General features: G+C 43.7%; 1 protein-coding gene and 1 long non-coding RNA gene across 3 annotated transcripts in view; one reads left to right on the top strand and one right to left on the bottom strand.

The window, feature by feature from the left end:
* The window catches only part of LOC129537656 (uncharacterized), a 105,474-nt gene extending 98,940 nt beyond the window's left edge, over positions 1-6,534 (bottom strand). The window contains exon 1 of the long non-coding RNA XR_008682072.2: positions 6,268-6,534. This is a non-coding gene — a long non-coding RNA (uncharacterized LOC129537656). The remainder of the gene's footprint in view (positions 1-6,267) is intronic.
* RAPGEF4 (Rap guanine nucleotide exchange factor 4) overlaps positions 5,776-16,956 on the top strand; it is a 330,927-nt gene continuing 319,746 nt past the window's right edge. For both annotated transcript variants that reach the window (XM_088830124.1, XM_088830113.1), the window contains exon 1: positions 5,776-5,914. In XM_088830124.1, coding sequence (XP_088686250.1) covers positions 5,850-5,914 — 65 coding nt within the window. In that variant the 5' untranslated portion in view covers positions 5,776-5,849. The remainder of the gene's footprint in view (positions 5,915-16,956) is intronic.

Below are 16,956 nucleotides of genomic sequence, written 5' to 3' on the forward strand. Positions count from 1 at the left end.
GTGGCCAAAGTATTGGAGTTTCAGTTTTATCATCAGTCCCTCCAATGAACATCCAGGATTGATCTCCTTTACTTCATGGCAAATAAATGGGGAAAGAATGGAAACAGTGAGATACTTTATTTTCTTTGATATTTTCAAAAATCACTGCAGATGGTCATTGCAGCTATGAAATTAAAAGATGCTTGTTCCTTTGAAGAAAAGCTATGACAAACCTAGACAGCATATTAAAAAGCAGAGACATTACTTTTCCAACAAAGGTCCACCTAGTCAAAGCTATGGTTTTTCCAGTAGTCATATATGGACGTGGACATGAGAGTTGAACTATAAATAAAGCCGAGTGCCGAAAAATTGATGCTTTTGAACTTTGGTGTTGGAGAAGACTCTTGAGAGTCCCTTGGACTGCAAGCAGATCCAACCAGTCCATCTTAAAGGAAATGAGTCCTGAATGTTCATTGGAAGGACTGATGTTGAAGCTGAAACTCCAATACTTTGGCCACCTGATGCAAAGGAACTGACTCATTTGAAAAGATCCTGATGCTGGGAAAGATTGAGGGCAGGAGGAGAAGGGGACGACAGAGGATTAGATGGTTGGATGGCATCACCAACTCAATGAACATGAGTTTGAGTGAATTCCAGGAGTTGGTGATGGACAAGGAAGCCTGGCGTGCTGCTGTCCATAGGGTTGCAGAGAGTCGGACACGACTGAGCAACTGAACTGAACTGAACTGAAAGGGACAGTGAGAGAAAACGTTAAAACTGCTCTTAGAACTTCATCTGGAAAGTACAGTTTCTTCCATGAATGGGTTATATCACCAGCAGGAGTGATGGTTAGATGTTGTTTTAATAACCCTCCTTCCATGAGGTACCTAAAACACGGTGAATGAGATTCTCCCCTTACATGGATATGAGTGAATGCTCAATCTTCAATAGAATGCCTAGAATGGAAAGTGGAAATTGAAAATTCCCAAGGCCTTATCCCACATCTGCTTCCCTGGTGGCTCAGATGATAAAGAATCTGCTCGCAATGCAGGAGACCCGGGTCAAACCCTGGATCAGGAAGATCGCTTAGAGAAGGGAATGGCAGCCCACTCCAGTATTCTTGTCTAGAGAATTCCACGGGCAGAGGAATCTGTCAGGCCACAGTCCATGGGTTCGCAAAAAGTTGGACATCACTGAGTGACTAACACTTTCAGTTTCTTTTTTCAATTACTGCGCTGTTGATCTATTAATACACATTGCAATAACTACACAGAGGTATGTACCTATAGCTGTCCTACGGAAATGGTAGAGCTAGGCTTAGACTGAACGCAGAAAAGATTGTGAGATTAAGTTTAAAGAAGTCCTTGGAAAGCTTTGCTGTTTCTCTGGGAGGCACATTCATCCCTTGTTCTCTACACAGTCATCACTTGCGATTTACCAAGGTCAAGGCCCTTTAGTATAAGTGATCTCAATTGATTGTCACCAAGTCCCTGTAAAATGCAGAAGGCAGATTCTATTTATCTTCATTGTACAGAGAATAATAACAATAATAATAGCTAAGAGTTATTGAGTGCATACCACCTGGTTGGCACTTATGTTAAATGTTTTACAAGCAGCATATTCATGTATAGTACCATTAATTTCTCCACTTTACAGGTGGTGAAACAGGGTCTTAGGCTAAGCAATTCATTTTAAGTGTTTACTTAGTAGAAGATGAAGCTGGAATTTGAACTCAGTTGTCTGTCCTCAGATTCCTAACTTTGAACCTCTGCTCAGATGAACAAAATGGAACTCGAACATTAAGGAACCCATTCAATGTTCTATAACTAGTAACAGTTAGCATTAAGACGCCTGGTCTTGCCATTTCTCGTGCTCCTCTCATTAGAGATCAACAGTGGAGATTTTTAGCTCTCTAATAGAAGGCTAAGCTATAGGAAGGAGATTAAGCAGATTTTTGCCAATCAAAATAATAGGCCTCAAAAGAAAGTGTTACTAAGGGAGTAAATTTTAAACGTTTTCATCAAAAAAGACACAAAACTATAGCTGTGTGTGGTGCTGTATGTTAAGTAGACATTGTGGTGATCATTTGCAATGAATACACATATCAAATCATTATGTTGTATACTTGAAACTAATATGTCAATTATATCTCAGTTTTTTAAAAAGTTTAATTACATCCATATGGTGGAATATTTCATAGCCAGTAAAAATTTTTAATGAAAATTTCATTTAAACACACAAAGCATTTTTCCATTCCAAGTAGAAAAAGTTGCCTATATTATAATGCTTTAAAGTCTGTATGAATACAGGTATTGATACACATGTATGGGCTTCCTAAGTGGCAGTAATAGTAAAGAACCCACCTGCTAATGCAGGAAACATAAGAGACACTGGTTCGATTCCTGGGTGGGGAAGATCCCCTGGAGAAGGAAATGGCAACCCACTCCACTATTCTCGCCTGGAGAATCCCATGGACAGAGGAGCCTGGCAGGATGCAGTCCATAGGGTCACACAAAGTTGGACATGACTGAAGAGACTTAGCATGCAGGCATACACATATATACATGCTTTTCTTCATATATACATGCTTGAATGTAAGCAGCAAGTTATATACCTGTGTTTATGGGTATATGTGTGATTGTATCTTTTAAAAATAGAAAATATAGAATGAAATATGCTAAAACATTAGCAGTGTTATCTCTAGATGGTGGAATTCTCAGTACTATTTACTTTTTATCTGCACTTTTATTTTTTTTCCCCCTAAGGATCAATACATGTTCTTTTTTCCTTTCCCCTACTGGACAGGTTTATTATTTTAAAAATTATTATAAAAAACAATTTATAACCATTTTACTCTTATTCCCCGGAGAAGGCAATGGCAAGCCACTCCAGTACTCTTGCCTGGAGAATCCCATGGATGGAGGAGCCTGGTGGGCTGCAGTCCGTGGGGTCGCTAGGGGTTGGACACGACTGAGCAACTTCACTTTCACTTTTCACTTTCACACATTGGAGAAGGAAATGGCAACCCACTCCAGTGTTCTTGCCTGGAGAATCCCAGGGACAGGGGAGCCTGGTGGACTTCCATCTATGGGGTCACACAGAGTCAGACACGACTGAAGTGACTTAGCAGCAGCAGCAGCACTCTTATTCCCTGAGAAGTCATTTTTGACATGTCTTCTACTCTTATGCTATAGACAAAACCAGTTACACCGTTGCCCAGTGCAATGCCTGTGGAATCAGACAGACTCAAATCTGATTCAAGGCCTCCTGCTCCAGTAGCTGGCATCTCACCAGCAAGGTATGAACCCCTATCAAGGCTCAGTGTCTCAGTGAGTATATTGCAGTGACTAGAACCTACATCCAGGGCTGGATAGGGACATGTGCCTGTTCTGGGAAGTCAGTGATTCTTGGTGCTCCTTTGAAAGGATATTCTTTGAAAGATTGTTTAACTTCTATTTAGAGGAAAGGCAGGGTCCCTGCAGGCAAAACAAAGGCCTGTAGTTCATCAAACCACAATCCTTAACAAGTATAATAGGGGCCTTGGGCTTTCCCTCCCACTCCAAGTAGCTCATCAACATCTTCTTTCCAAGCCAGTCAACACTCTCCCTGGAAGTACTGATAAACAATTTTCTCCAGTTCATTACATTTTCAAAGATGTTTGTCTGTCCTTGTGGAGTAACCCTGACATCTGTCCTTCTAACTGCTTCATAGAATGTTCTGAAGATTAAATGAGGTAACACATGTAGAGAACTCTGCACAGCACCTGACACTCAGCGGATGTTCAATAAATGATGACTATTATTAGTATCATAGCTAAAAATTATAGCAACTCTAAGCCTCCAGTAATGACAGGTCGTGTGCAGTCCTTTTTTCCTCTAGCTCCTTACCCTTAAATATTCTCTGAGTAAAGGCATTTTGAGAAAGCATTTGGTGACCTTGGAATGTTCTCAAGAGCTCTCTGATGCCTTTATAAGTGAATCTTAATAAATATAGGAGACTCATCTCCTTCTTCATACCTCTGTCATGAAAAAAAGAAAGTGAAAGAAAGTGAAGTCGCTCAGTCGTGTCCGACTCTTTGTGACCCTGTGGACTGTAGCCTACCAGGCTTCTCCGTCCATGGGATTCTCCAGGCAAGAATACTGGAGTGGGTTACCGTTTCCTTCTCCAGGGCATCTTCCCGACCCAGGGATCAAACCCAGGTCTCCCACATTGGAGGCAGACGCTTTAACCTCTGAGCCGCCAGGGAAGCCCGTCATGAAAAAAAGCAACAACAAAAATACCTTTGTCATAGTATAACACTGTATAGTATAACATTTTAAATGTTATTTACCTTAAACACAGTAGAAATCAACAGGATGGAGGTTACCTGGGGGACAAGCACTGAACCAGGCGATGTTGCTGAGGGAACAGAGGTAGATCTGAAACCAGATCCTGGCTAGGGAGCAGAGGGGAAATGGTGATTCTTTGGAGGAGTTTTATTAGGATAAAATGCACCTGCTTTTATTAGGATGCCAGAATGCACCTGCTGTTTCATTCTCTCCAGTCTCCTCGAACATCCTTTGAGCAGGGGAATGAAAGGAGAGTAGGAGAGAAAAAAATAACAGAGCGAGGTTAGCAACGCTCTGTCTCCTTCCTCATTGTCCGTTTCCAAATGCACACCATCAGTGTCAAAACACTGCTCGGTGGTAGTCTAAAAGATTTAACTTGTCCCCAAATTCCTAAGCAACCACTGGTGTGTAATTTGATTTTTGACAGAGTGGAACTGAACTTCTAAGCATATCATTTGTTTTGTACACCTACCAGAGACAGCTGTAGTGACCACCCCTTCCACACTTCAGACACGGAATGAAGGACAGGTGGGGCCAACCACTCAGGTTACCCCAAGGGTGGTGGGAACTTGGTCCCCGATCTGAACCACAGTTCTGCTGTGGCCCCACTGCTCGCCATTTTTAACTGTGTGCTTGTGTGTGTTTCATTGAGTAGGTGATGGGAGCCCCAGCAAGTGCAAGGTTCAAGGCCGGAAACTTCAGTTTGTCAACCCTTCAGTCATGACTTGAAGGAAGGAAATGACAACCCACTCCGGTATTCTTGCCTGGAAAATCCCATGGCCAGAGAAGCCTAGCGGGCTACAGTCCATGGTGTCCGAAAGAGTCGGACACAACTTAGTGATTAAACAACAAGTCACCCCTGGTCACCATGCTGGGCCCCGGCCTACCCTCTGGGCTTCCAGCCGTGCCTGCACTGCCTATCCGTTCCATCCCAGGCCTCCCTCAGCCTCCCAGGGGAAACTGAGACCACTGAGGGTGTTTCCAGGCCAAGTCAGAAAATCCTCCTCGCCATCCCTTTTTGAAGGAGAAACAGCAAAGGTGAGCAGGAAACCGCCAGCAAGTTTTGACAGCTGCTGAGGGAGACTAATGGGTTTCTAAGGAAACAGAGAGGCAGCAGCCATTTTAGTGGCATTTGCTGTATGAAAAATATATAGACATTGACATCCTTCCCCGTCCCCCCACCCCCACCCGCGGCGCCTTCCTTCCCTCCCGCGCCGGGGGCGCGAGGTGAGGGGTGCGGCCCAGGCCTCCCGGGGACGCAGCAGCCACCTGTCGCAGGTGGCCTGCCGGCCGGGGTCGCGCCCCGTCGCGGGCGGACCGCGGGCCCGCCCCCCGGGCGCCGCAGTGCAGCGCGGGCCCCCACCCCGAGGCGGGCCCCCCGCCCGGCGGGCCGCGGGGAGGGCGGGCGCGCGGCCGCGGCGCTGGGCGCGAGGCGGGCGGGGAGGAGCGGGTCCGCGCGGCCGGCGAGGCGCGGGCGAGGCGCAGGCAGAGCGGGCGCGGGAGGTCGCCGCAGCCTGGGGACACGGCGCGCCGCTGCCCATCATGGTCGCTGCGCACGCTGCCCATTCTCCCTCCTCGGCCGAGTGGATCGCCTGCCTGGATAAAAGGTAGCAGGGGAAGGGCCCCCGCCGGCCGGGGCTCCGCGCGCTGCCTGCGCCCGGAGACCGCCGCGGGGCCGCCCGCCGGGGCCGCGGGAGGAGGGTCCCCGAGCGGGCAGGGAGCGGGGGATCCGCGCCCGGGACCGGGGCACGCAGACCCCGGGCTCTCCTGGGGCACCTGGTGCGCGAGATTTTCGCACGTGGTGGAGAAACTGAGGCGCGGCGGGGGAGCCCCAGCCGCTCCAGGTCCCCCTCGCCCGTGCTTCAAGGTCCCCTCGCCCCCTATCCCTCTCGACTCCCGGCTCGGCGCTCGGGTCGGGGGTTTATTTTCCTCGGCATCACCGGAGAGACTAGATTCCTACCTTCTTCTGGCTGTTCAGATCCTTAGGGGTAAATAAGTTTCAAGGAGGGTGGGTGGAGAAGCAGGTGCAGAGTAACGTGCTTTTTTTGTTGTTGTTCCTGAAAGCCAAGTGTGAAGGACCCAGTTGAGCTGTCAAGTGCCTTCTGAAATTCTCAGCTTCTGCCCCCGCAGTCGCTCGCTCAAGGTCTGTGTTAGGAAGGTCACGCGGGAGACTGCTTTCGTCTTAATACCCTACCTCTCGGGAAGAGACCCTTACTCTAAAAAAAAATTAAAACCGTAAAGCACTGTAACTCCCGACGACAGCCCTGTGTAAGGAGGGTGCAGTGTATAACAGCGGACTGCAGTTGTTTGCAGGCTCTGACAGCGTAATTTTCTGTTTGTCCAGATTGTGGGTTTAGCAGTAAACATTACCCAGTATGTTAGCAATTAGTTTATTACCCTGATTAAAAGGTGATGCATCTGAACTTTTAAGAACTGGGTAAGACATCTTGCAGAGTGAACTGCCTCTGATTTTTCCAGTTTGATGCAGCAGGGCAGTGATTCATGTCTTGCAGTTATCTGCATGACATCTCTATTTGCATTTGGGGGAAATATTTTGCACTCTGCCATATTGAAATTTTTACAATTAGCAGATTCGTAACCAGATCAAACTTGAAAACCTTAAGTGTGACGTGCTCTGCATACTTTACTATATAGACCTTTGTTGAAAAAATGAAATAATTTGAAAAAAACTAAATGTGGCTCATTTGAATAACAGTATATCTGAGAAATAATTTTGCCTTTCAATTACCACACACTAGCAAGATTTTTTGGCAGGCATTGCCCTATTTACGTCTAAGATGATATGTGTTAATATTAAAAGAGTTGTGTGCAATAAATAGTACGAGAATTGAAGTGACGCTTAAATCATAGAGAATTATGTAGAGAAGCTAAGTGAAGAGGCTGCTAATGTGATGAGTAATCTAAATTTAATAGTTTAGGAAAGACAAATTATCAAAGAAGAGAAAATCAACCTCTTGTCCTTATAAATAATGGTACTTCCTCACGAGTGAATTGTTTAGATAAAAGACTGCATGTTTCCATTTGCAGAAATTCATGGCATGCCATTTTTTGAACAGTCAGTAATTCACTGGTAACCCTCTAGTCAGTAAGTACTTATGGCAAAAATCATAGAACAGTACTAACACAAGTGGGGCATATTTGACTCTTTTCATAATGTGTATTTGCCCAAATGATTTTTGTTTGGAATGGATTTTTAGAACATAGTGTCACAATCTAATCTGATACTACAGAATGTTCAACGGTGGAGTTGGGGGTAGAATCCTCCATAGATACCAAGCCTAATTTTCCTGGAGTGCTAGAGAGTAGACAGATCAATTTAAGATTTAGCCCTTAATCAAATTAAGTGTTTTAGGCCTAGAGCTGTCACCAATCACAAGCTCTGATCTTGGACATGTCACTTTTATTTCCTTGAGTGACTGAAAAATGAGGCTAATGCTATCTGTTTTACCAAGGATTAGTGGGCCAAACGGGAAAAAAAAATTGTGAAAGTAATGTGAAAACTGTGAGGTGCCATGTGAGCATATTAGTTTGTAGTGTTAAGAGAACCTTGCATTTTCCACGGTGTTATTGCTAGAATTTCTTTGAAGAAGAGTTTAAGAGTGGCAGTCTCTTGATAAGAGGGCCTTGAGATACTTGTTTTGAAGTGTTTTTTTTTTTCCCCAATTTAAAAAAATCTAAGCATTTTTACTTAGATTATCTGCTGACTTTTTAGGGGAGGAGGGAGATTAAGGATGCTGATGGAAGTTGGCTGGGGAAGCCCTTGAAGTCATTCCTTTTGGGACACTGCCCTCAATATTTCTGAGAAATGCAATCTTGATGCTCTATTCCAGGCACTGTGCTGGGCATGGGGGAGGCAGGGGAAAAAAAGAAAAGATGAAAGTTGTTTATTGACTTAGTGGGGTGGGCAGGTGGGGGTGGGACAGTTACATAAACAAGCAAGCGCAATGCAGTTGTAAGTGCTTTAATGGAGGTGTATGAAATGCTTTGGGGATGCAGAAGAGAGCCTCGGCGGATCTGCCACGATGCTTCCCACAGGTTCCTGTCCTCGGAGGTCGAGGGGAATTTTCTCAAGCAGAAAATTCTGGGAGCAATGTGAACAAGGACACTTAGGTGTGGCAGATAAATATGCTCATTTAATCCCAACCACAAATTCCTCTTGTGACCAAATCAAGAGTATAAAACCATATCCTCTGCTTTTCTAAAACTCTCGAGTATGGACTTTTGCAAGCACACACATAAGCAAAGAGGAAATGGTACAGTGATCCTTGATGTCCTGTCTGGGGAAATGATGCTGGGACCTTTTCCACAGCTGGGAAATATAGTTTAGATATATGTATCATGCAGGCGTCAACTGTTGTGGACAGGTAGAAAAAGAGCAACGGTGGGTTGGAAATAAAAAGGGGAGTTAAAGTAGAAAGTCTGCAGGAATAAAGGATGTGTAATGAAAGTTCAAACAAACAAACAAAAAACAAGGAAAATAATCCAGTAGAAATATTTGTTAAGTGTGCCTAGGAAGTTGTCGTAGATAGGCAATGCTCTATAAGCTTATGTATGGGGAGGGAAATTAAAAATATGTAGATATGTGGATTAGGTTGAAGAAACAAAATCTAAAGCTTTTTATATATCATGCATCCAAGTTCTTGGACTATGGTACAACTCAGAAGGTGAGAGTGTATGAATACTAATTTTAAAATCAGAAAGCCATTGAACATTTGGATGAATAAAAATACATTGAAAAAAGTCTCAGCAGAAAACATTGTCAAAGCAAAACAAGCTTAGTGCTGCCTCATTTATCTTACAAATTTTTTTGAGCAGGGATGGTTACTAGAAATGTATTACACAGTACCCCACTATTTGGGATTTGAGATATGTAAAAGATATTTTATATGCAAAATAACTTTTAAAAATGTGTTGACCATTTTTTAAAATGTTAGTGAAAATATTTTTCCCACAAGATTGTAAGTTTTGCCACTTGTGAATTTAAGAACCATTATAGATCATAATGGTTGACTCACTGGAAAAGAGTCTGATGCTGGGAGGGATTGGGGGTGGGAGGAGACGGGACGACAGAGAATGAGATGGCTGGATGGCATCACTGACTCGATGGACATGAGTTTGAGTGAACTCCGGGAGTTGGTGATGGACAGGGAGGCCTGGCGTGCTGTGATTCATGGGGTCGCGGAGAGTCGGACACGACTGAGCAACTGAACTGATAGATCATAATTTTCATGGTTGGTAAGGGCGTGTTCTGAAGGGACCACACACATTCATAGTACGTATTGTTGCCAATATTTATCACTGTGGAGCAGGAGTTGGCAAACTATGGCCCATGGGCCAGATCTGGCAGCTGCTTGTGTGTCTCCTGAGCTAAGAATGTTTTTTACATTTCTGAGTGGTTGGAAATAAACCACAAGATTAATCTTTTGTGACCCATGAAATTTATATGAAATTCAAATGTCAATGTCCACAAGCAAAGTTTTCCTGGAACATAGCCATGCTCATTTGGCTACATATTGTCTATGGCTGCTTTCACAGTACAATAGCAGGACACTGTGTGGCTCACAGATTTTGAAGTATTTGCTCTGTGGATATTTGAAGAAAAAGTTTGCCATCCCCTGTTACAGGTCAAAGAATCTACCTAACTGATTAACAGAGAAATCACTGGAGATGAAAGTTGTTGTCTGGTAAGGAGCTGACGATGTTTGGTTTCTTGTTCTTCAGTTAAAAGTATAGTGTGGAGGGAGGTCCTTGGTTGATTAAATTATTTGTGGACCACCTAAGCAGAAAAGGAAGTTGATAGAGTATGAGTATGTGAAAAAGGTTGTCATTTTCAAAATAGCCGAAGTTTTAAAATTATTAATTTTCCATTAAAAAAATGCCCCTTACATAGTTCTTTGCATCTGACTTGATTCCTAAATAGTTGTTGAGTTAACTATTTTTGATGGGGTTGAATAAGAGTGAAAGTAATCAAGAAACTAATTTGTTAAAAACAAAAATGCTTTTTAGCAGACATGGTGAAAGAGGATGACTCAGCTATCAAAGAAGCATCAGACACAGTCCCAGCCTTAAGGAATCTAGAAGATCAAAGAAGCATGCAGAGCGGAAGGCTGGGGAAGGCTGGTGTCTACCTAGGCAGGTTCCAAGGGATGGCATTACCCAGGATTCAGGGCTGGTCTTACAATCTTGAAATTCTGACTTGTCAGCACATCAAGAATTAATGCATTTTTTTCCCAGGGATAGATATATAGGTGCCAAACTCTCAGAACCTATGAAAACCAGAAAGTTTATTAATTTGATAATTCCAGTAGTCATGTATGGATGTGAGAGTTGGACTGTGAATAAAGCTGAGCAGCAAAGAATTGATGCTTTTGAACTGCTGTGTTTGAGAAGACTCTTGAGAGTTTCTTAGACTCCAGGGAGATCCAACCAGTCCATTCTAAAGGAAATCAGTCCTGAATATTCATTGGAAGAACTGATGCTGAAACTGAAACTCCAATACTTTGGTCATCTGATGGGAAGAACTGACTCACTTGAAAAGAACCTGATGCTGGGAAAGATTGAAGGCAGGAGGAGAAGGGGACAACAGAGGATGAGATGGTTGGCTAGCATCACCGACTCGATGGACATGAGTTTGAGTAAGCTCCAGGAGTTGGTGATGGACAGGGAGGCCTGGTGTGCTGCAATCCATGGGGTCACAGGGAGTCAGACGTGACTGAGCGACTGAACTGAACTGAACTGAGCATCAGAGAAGTGGATACTGCCATCCTTTGGCTAATATGTTTCTTCTCTAGGCAAGCTGTATGGAAATCCAATTGTTATTAGAAGGCCATGTTGTGCATGTACGATGAGAGGCAAAGCTGCCAGGAGATCAGGACACTTAAAACTTCTGGCCAGCTCATCCTGTTCCTAGAGCAACAGAGCTTGGGAATTGAATTATAATCAGAAGATAGTTCTGGGAATTCTTCAGGGCAGTTTGGTCATCACCTCTTCCAGTTAGAGGATCTTCTGAGTGCTCCCATAGGACACTTTGTTACACTTTGCCCAACGATGTAATAGCACAACTCAGGCTCCATCACAATTGCCTGTTTCTCCTTTCTGTACCTCTCTTGATGTTGTATTGTATTGCTATGTTGTATTGTAGTCATCATTTTACCTTCAGCTTCAGGGCAGCTCCCTAATTGTAGAAAGTACTTCTGGGACTAGGGTGAGATGTGCAGAGGCATCCTCTTCCTCAGGGATGAAGTAGCCTCTGCAACCTTGAGGGCAAGTCCTCACACTGAGCCCTCTGCGATAGAAAGGGCTTGACTGGGCACCAGAATCTGCCTCTGCTTTTCCCTTATTTTCTTGGATGATGTGAATACTTAAAAAAAATGACATGGCATGGCATAGCTCTATTCTAATTTTTATTTTTTGAAGTTTATTATGGAAAATTTCAACATATGTAAGAGAAGAGAGAATAGTATCATAATTCTGTTGTTCCACCCCTTTTGCCTCCAACAGTCATCAACTCACATTCAGTCTTGTTTTATTTATACCCACTTGTCCGCCAGACCTGTGGCCACTGCTGAGTTTTCCAAATTTGCTGGCATGTTGAGTGCAGCACTTTCACAGCATCATCTTCCAGGATTTGAAATAGCTCAACTGGAATTCCATCACCTCCACTAGCTTTGTTCATAGTCATGCTTCCTAAGGCCCACTTGACTTCACATTCCAAGATGTCTGGCTCTAGGTGTTAGATATAGTGTTAGACTATCGTGATTATCTGGGTCATGAAGATCTTTTTTGTACAGTTCTTCTGTGTATTCTTGCCACCTCTTCTTAATATCTTCTGCTTCTGTTAGGTCCATACCATTTCTGTCCTTTATTGAGCCCATCTTTACATGAAATGTTCTCTTGGTATCTCTAGTTTTCTTGAAGAAATCTCTAGTCTTTCCCATTCTATTGTTTTCCTCTATTTCTTTGCATTGATCCCTGAGGAAGACTTTCTTATCTCTCCTTGCTGTTCTTTGGAACTCTGCATTCAGATGCTTATATCTTTCCTTTTCTCCTTTGATTTTTGCTTCTCTTCTTTTCACAGCTATTTGTAAGGCCTCCTCAGACAGCCATTTTGCTTTTTTGCGTTTCTTTTTCTTGGGGATGGTCTCAATCCTTGTCTCCTGTACAGTGTCACGAACCTCTGTCCATAGTCCATCAGGCACTCTATCAGATCTAGTCCCTTAAATCTATTTCTCACTTCCACTGTATAATCATAAGGGATTTGATTTAGACCATACCTGAATGGTCTAGTGGTTTCCCACACTTTCTTCAATTTCAGTCTGAATTTGGCAGTAAGGAGTTCATGATCTGAGCCACAGTCAGCTCCCAGTTTTATTTTTGCTGACTGTATACAGCTTCTCCATCTTTGGCTGCAAAGAATATAATCAATCTGATTTTGGTATTGGCCATCTAGTGATGTCCATGTGTAGAGTCTCCTCTTGTGTTGTTGCAAGAGAGTGTTTGCTATGACCAGTGCGTTCTCTTGGCAAAACTCTATTAGCCTTTGTCCTGCTTCATTCCGTGCTCCAAGGCCAAATTTGCCTGTTACTCCAGGTGTTTCTTGACTTCCTACTTTTGCATTCCAGTCCCCTATAATGAAAAGGACATCTTTTTTGGGTGTTAATTCTAAAAGGTCTTGTAGGTCTTCATAGAACCGTTCAACTTCAGCTTCTTCAGCATTACTGGTTAGGGCATAGACTTGGATTACCGTGATATTGAATGGTTTGCCTTGGAAATGAACAGAGATCATTCTGCTGTTTCTGGGATTGCATCCAAGTACTGCATTTTGGGCTCTTTTGTTGACTATGATGGCTACTCTGTTTCTTCTAAGGGATTCCTGCCCACAGTAGTAGATATAATGGTCATCTGAGTTAAATTCACCCATTCCAGTCCATTTTAGTTTGTTGATTCCTAGAATGTTGACGTTCACTCTTGCCATCTCCTGTTTGACCATTTCCAATTTGCCTTGATTCATGGACCTAACATTCCAGGTCGCTGAGAGTCGGACACGACTGAGCATCTGAACTGAACTGAACTGAACTGAACAATTCCTAACATTCCTGATATCATATAATATGCAATATTGCTCTTTACTCCTCAGACCTTGCTTCTATCACCAGTCACATCCACAACTGGGTGTTGTTTTTGCTTTGGCTCCATCTCTTCATTCTTTCTGGAGTTATTTCTCCACTGATCTCCAGTAGCATATTGGGCACCTACCGACCTGGGGAGTTCATCTTTCAGTGTCCTATCTTTTTGCCTTTTCATACTATTCATGGGATTCTCAACGCAAGAATGCTGAAGTGGTTTGCCATTCCCTTTTCCAGTGGACCACATTCTGTCAGACCTCTCCACCATGACCCGTCTGTCATGGGTGGCCCCACACGGCATGGCTTAGTTTCACTGAGTTAGACAAGGCTGTGGTCCAAGTGATCAGATTGGCTAGTTGTCTGTGATCGTGGTTTCAGTCTATCTGACCTCTGATGCCCTCTCTCAGCGCCTACTGTCTTACTTGCGTTTCTCTTACCTTGGACGTGGGGTATATCTTCATGGCTGCTCCAGCAAAGCGCAGCCACTGCTCCTTACCTTGGATGTGGGGTAACTCCTCTCAGCCACTCCCTCCTACGCTGCGCAGCCACCCCTCTGTGCTCCAGATGTTCAAGCTGGTTTTAGAAAAGGCAGAGGAACCAGAGATCAAATTGCCAACATTCGCTGGATCATCAAAAAAGCAAGAGAGTTCCAGAAAAACATCTATTTCTTCTTCATTGAGTATGCCAAAGCCTTTGACTGTGTGGATCACAATAAACTGTGGAAAACTCTGAAAGAGATGGGTATACCAGACCATCTGCCCTGCCTCTTGAGAAACCTGTAGGCAGGTCAGGAAGCAACAGTTAGAACTGGACACAGAACAACAGATTGGTTCCAAATAGGAAAAGGAGTACGTCAAGGCTGTATATTGTCACCCTGATTATTTAACTTATATGCAGGGTACATCATGAAAAACGCTGGGCTGGAAGAAGCACAAGCTGGAATCAAGATTGCTGGGAGAAATATCAATAACCTCAGATATGCAGATGACACCACCGTTATGTCAGAAAGTGAAGAACTAAAGAACCTCTTGATGAAAGTGAAAGAGGAGAGTGAAAAAGTTGGCTTAAAGCCCAACATTCAGAAGACTAAGATCATGGCATCTTGTCCCATCACTTCATGGCAAATAGATGGGGAAACAGTGGCTGACTTTATTTTTTGGGGCTCCAAAATCACTGCAGATGGTGATTGCAGCCATGAAATGAAAAGACGCTTACTCCTTGGAAGGAAAGTTATGACCAATCTAGATAGCATATTAAAAAGCAGAGACATTACTTTGTCCACAAAGGTCCGTCTAGTCAAGGCTGTGGTTTTTCCAGTGGTCATGTACAGATGTGAGAGTCGGACTATAAAGAAAGCTGAGCGTCAAAGAATTGATGCTTTTGAACTGTGGTGTTGGAGAAGACTCTTGAGAGTCCCTTGAACTGCAAGGAGATCCAACCAGTCCATCCTAAAGGAGATCAGTCCTGGGTGTTCATTGGAAGGACTGATGTTGAAGCTGAAACTCCAATACTTTGGCCACCTGATGCAAAGAGCTGACTCATTTGAAAAGACCCTGATGCTGGGAAAGATTGAGGGCAGGAGGAGAAGGGGACGACAGAGGATGAGATGGTTGGATGGCATCACCGACTCGATGGACATGAGTTTGGGTGAACTCCAGGAGTTGGTGATGGACAGGGAGGCCTGGCATGTTGCAGTTCATGGGGTAGCAAAGAGTGGGACATGACTGAGCGACTGAACTGTCCTCCACCACGCCCAGGATTATTTTGTCATAAGTTCCATATAGTATCATTTTATCTGTAAATTTTTACATATGTATCTCTAGTACCTAAGGACTCTAAGTATATTGTCACATATTTTAAAATTTGACATATAACTGGAAAAGACTCTGATGCTGGGAAGGATTGGGGGTGGGAGGAGAAGGGGATGACAGAGAATGAGATGGCTGGATGGCATCACCAACTCAATGGACATGAGTTTGAGTGAGCTCCGGGAGTTGGTGATGGACAGGGAGGCCTGGCGTGCTGTGATTTATGGGGTCGCAAAGAGTCGAACACGACTGAGCGACTGAACTGAACTGAATCAAATATCCAGTCAGAGTGCAGACTCCCCGTTTATCTCATGACTTTTTCTTTTTTGCAGTTTGTTTTTATTTGGATCCAAATAAATTGTATTCAGTTGATATGTATCTAGCTCTTTTTTAATCTCTGGATTTTCCCTATAGCTCTCTCTTTTTATTCCTTGTAATACATTTGTCGAAAAAACAGGTAGATTTTTACAGTCTGAATTTTAATTATACCTTCATGGTGTCTTTTAATATGTCCCTTTGGCCCCTATATTTCCTGTAAATTGGTATTTGGCTCTAGGGCTTGATCGGTTTTATTAATTGATTTGATTTTTTTTGACAACAGTCTTTCACAGTACGGTTATATACTTGCATTATGAGTTGCGTGTCAAGTGATCTCTTTTTTGTGATGTTAGCAAATATACTGTTTTTGAAATTTAAATGCTTGGCCACTATCTTATCTACAACTTCTTGAGGGACATCTCATGGTAGCTCCAAAACATGGGAGCATATGTGTGGAACATTTAGAGGACGTCACACCCTCATGTGTAATCAGGATTAAGTTCTGTGGTACTGATTCTACCTGTGCTTTTAGGATTTAGGTAAGGAAAGGTTCAATCAGAACTGGGCTCCCTTAGATCAGAGGCACACGGGGAATGGTGTGCTTACAAAGCAGTAGGCCTGAGAAAAAGGTACCTGGTTCATCTCACCCTGGTCCTACAGTCTGGTCTCCTGAACACAGACTGGAAGTCTTCAAGAGTCGTCAGGGAGAGTCGTACTCGGCAAAGAAGATTTGTCTTGTCTTAGTTTGGCTTCCCCCAAATGGACTTCATGCTCCTCCAGTGAGGCTAGGATGTGCAGATGCTCTTTAGTTCAAATTTTCTATGTGCTTGTTAAATTTCATAGCCCTTCTGGAGTAGCTGCTTCTTATCTTGTTTCATCACCCTAAACCCAAGGCAGCTACTTTCTCTTTAGATAGATTTAGATCCATTTTTATGCACTTGAATGGTGTCAGTGAAGAGTGAGATTTTCTTCCAGTACTTTAATTCATGGGCTTCTCGGGTTGCTCAGTGGTAAAGAATCTGCCTGCCAATGCAGGAGATGTGGGCTCGATCCCTGACTTGGGGAGACCCCCTGGAGAAGGAAGTGGCAACCCACTGCAGTATTCTTGCCTGGGAAATTCCATGGACAGAGGAGCCTGGCGGGCTACAGTCCATGGGGTCGCAAATGAATCGGATACGACTTAGCGTCTAAACAACAACAACCTTTAATTCAAAATTGAAGGAAAGAGAAAGGAGAGACCGTCTTGGGAAAACTGAGAGACCGAGGAAAGAGAAAGAGGATGGAACTAACTGGGTGGGGAGGAGGACAGGGAAAGACCCAGTCAAACACAGGAAAGCAAACAATCTGACTGGCTGGAGTAGAGGCACTGGGTACCGT

Source organism: Moschus berezovskii, chromosome 2 (genome assembly GCF_049115385.1).
Source record: "Moschus berezovskii isolate FMDL1 chromosome 2, NW_MosBer_1.0, whole genome shotgun sequence".
Lineage (NCBI taxonomy): Eukaryota > Metazoa > Chordata > Mammalia > Artiodactyla > Moschidae > Moschus > Moschus berezovskii.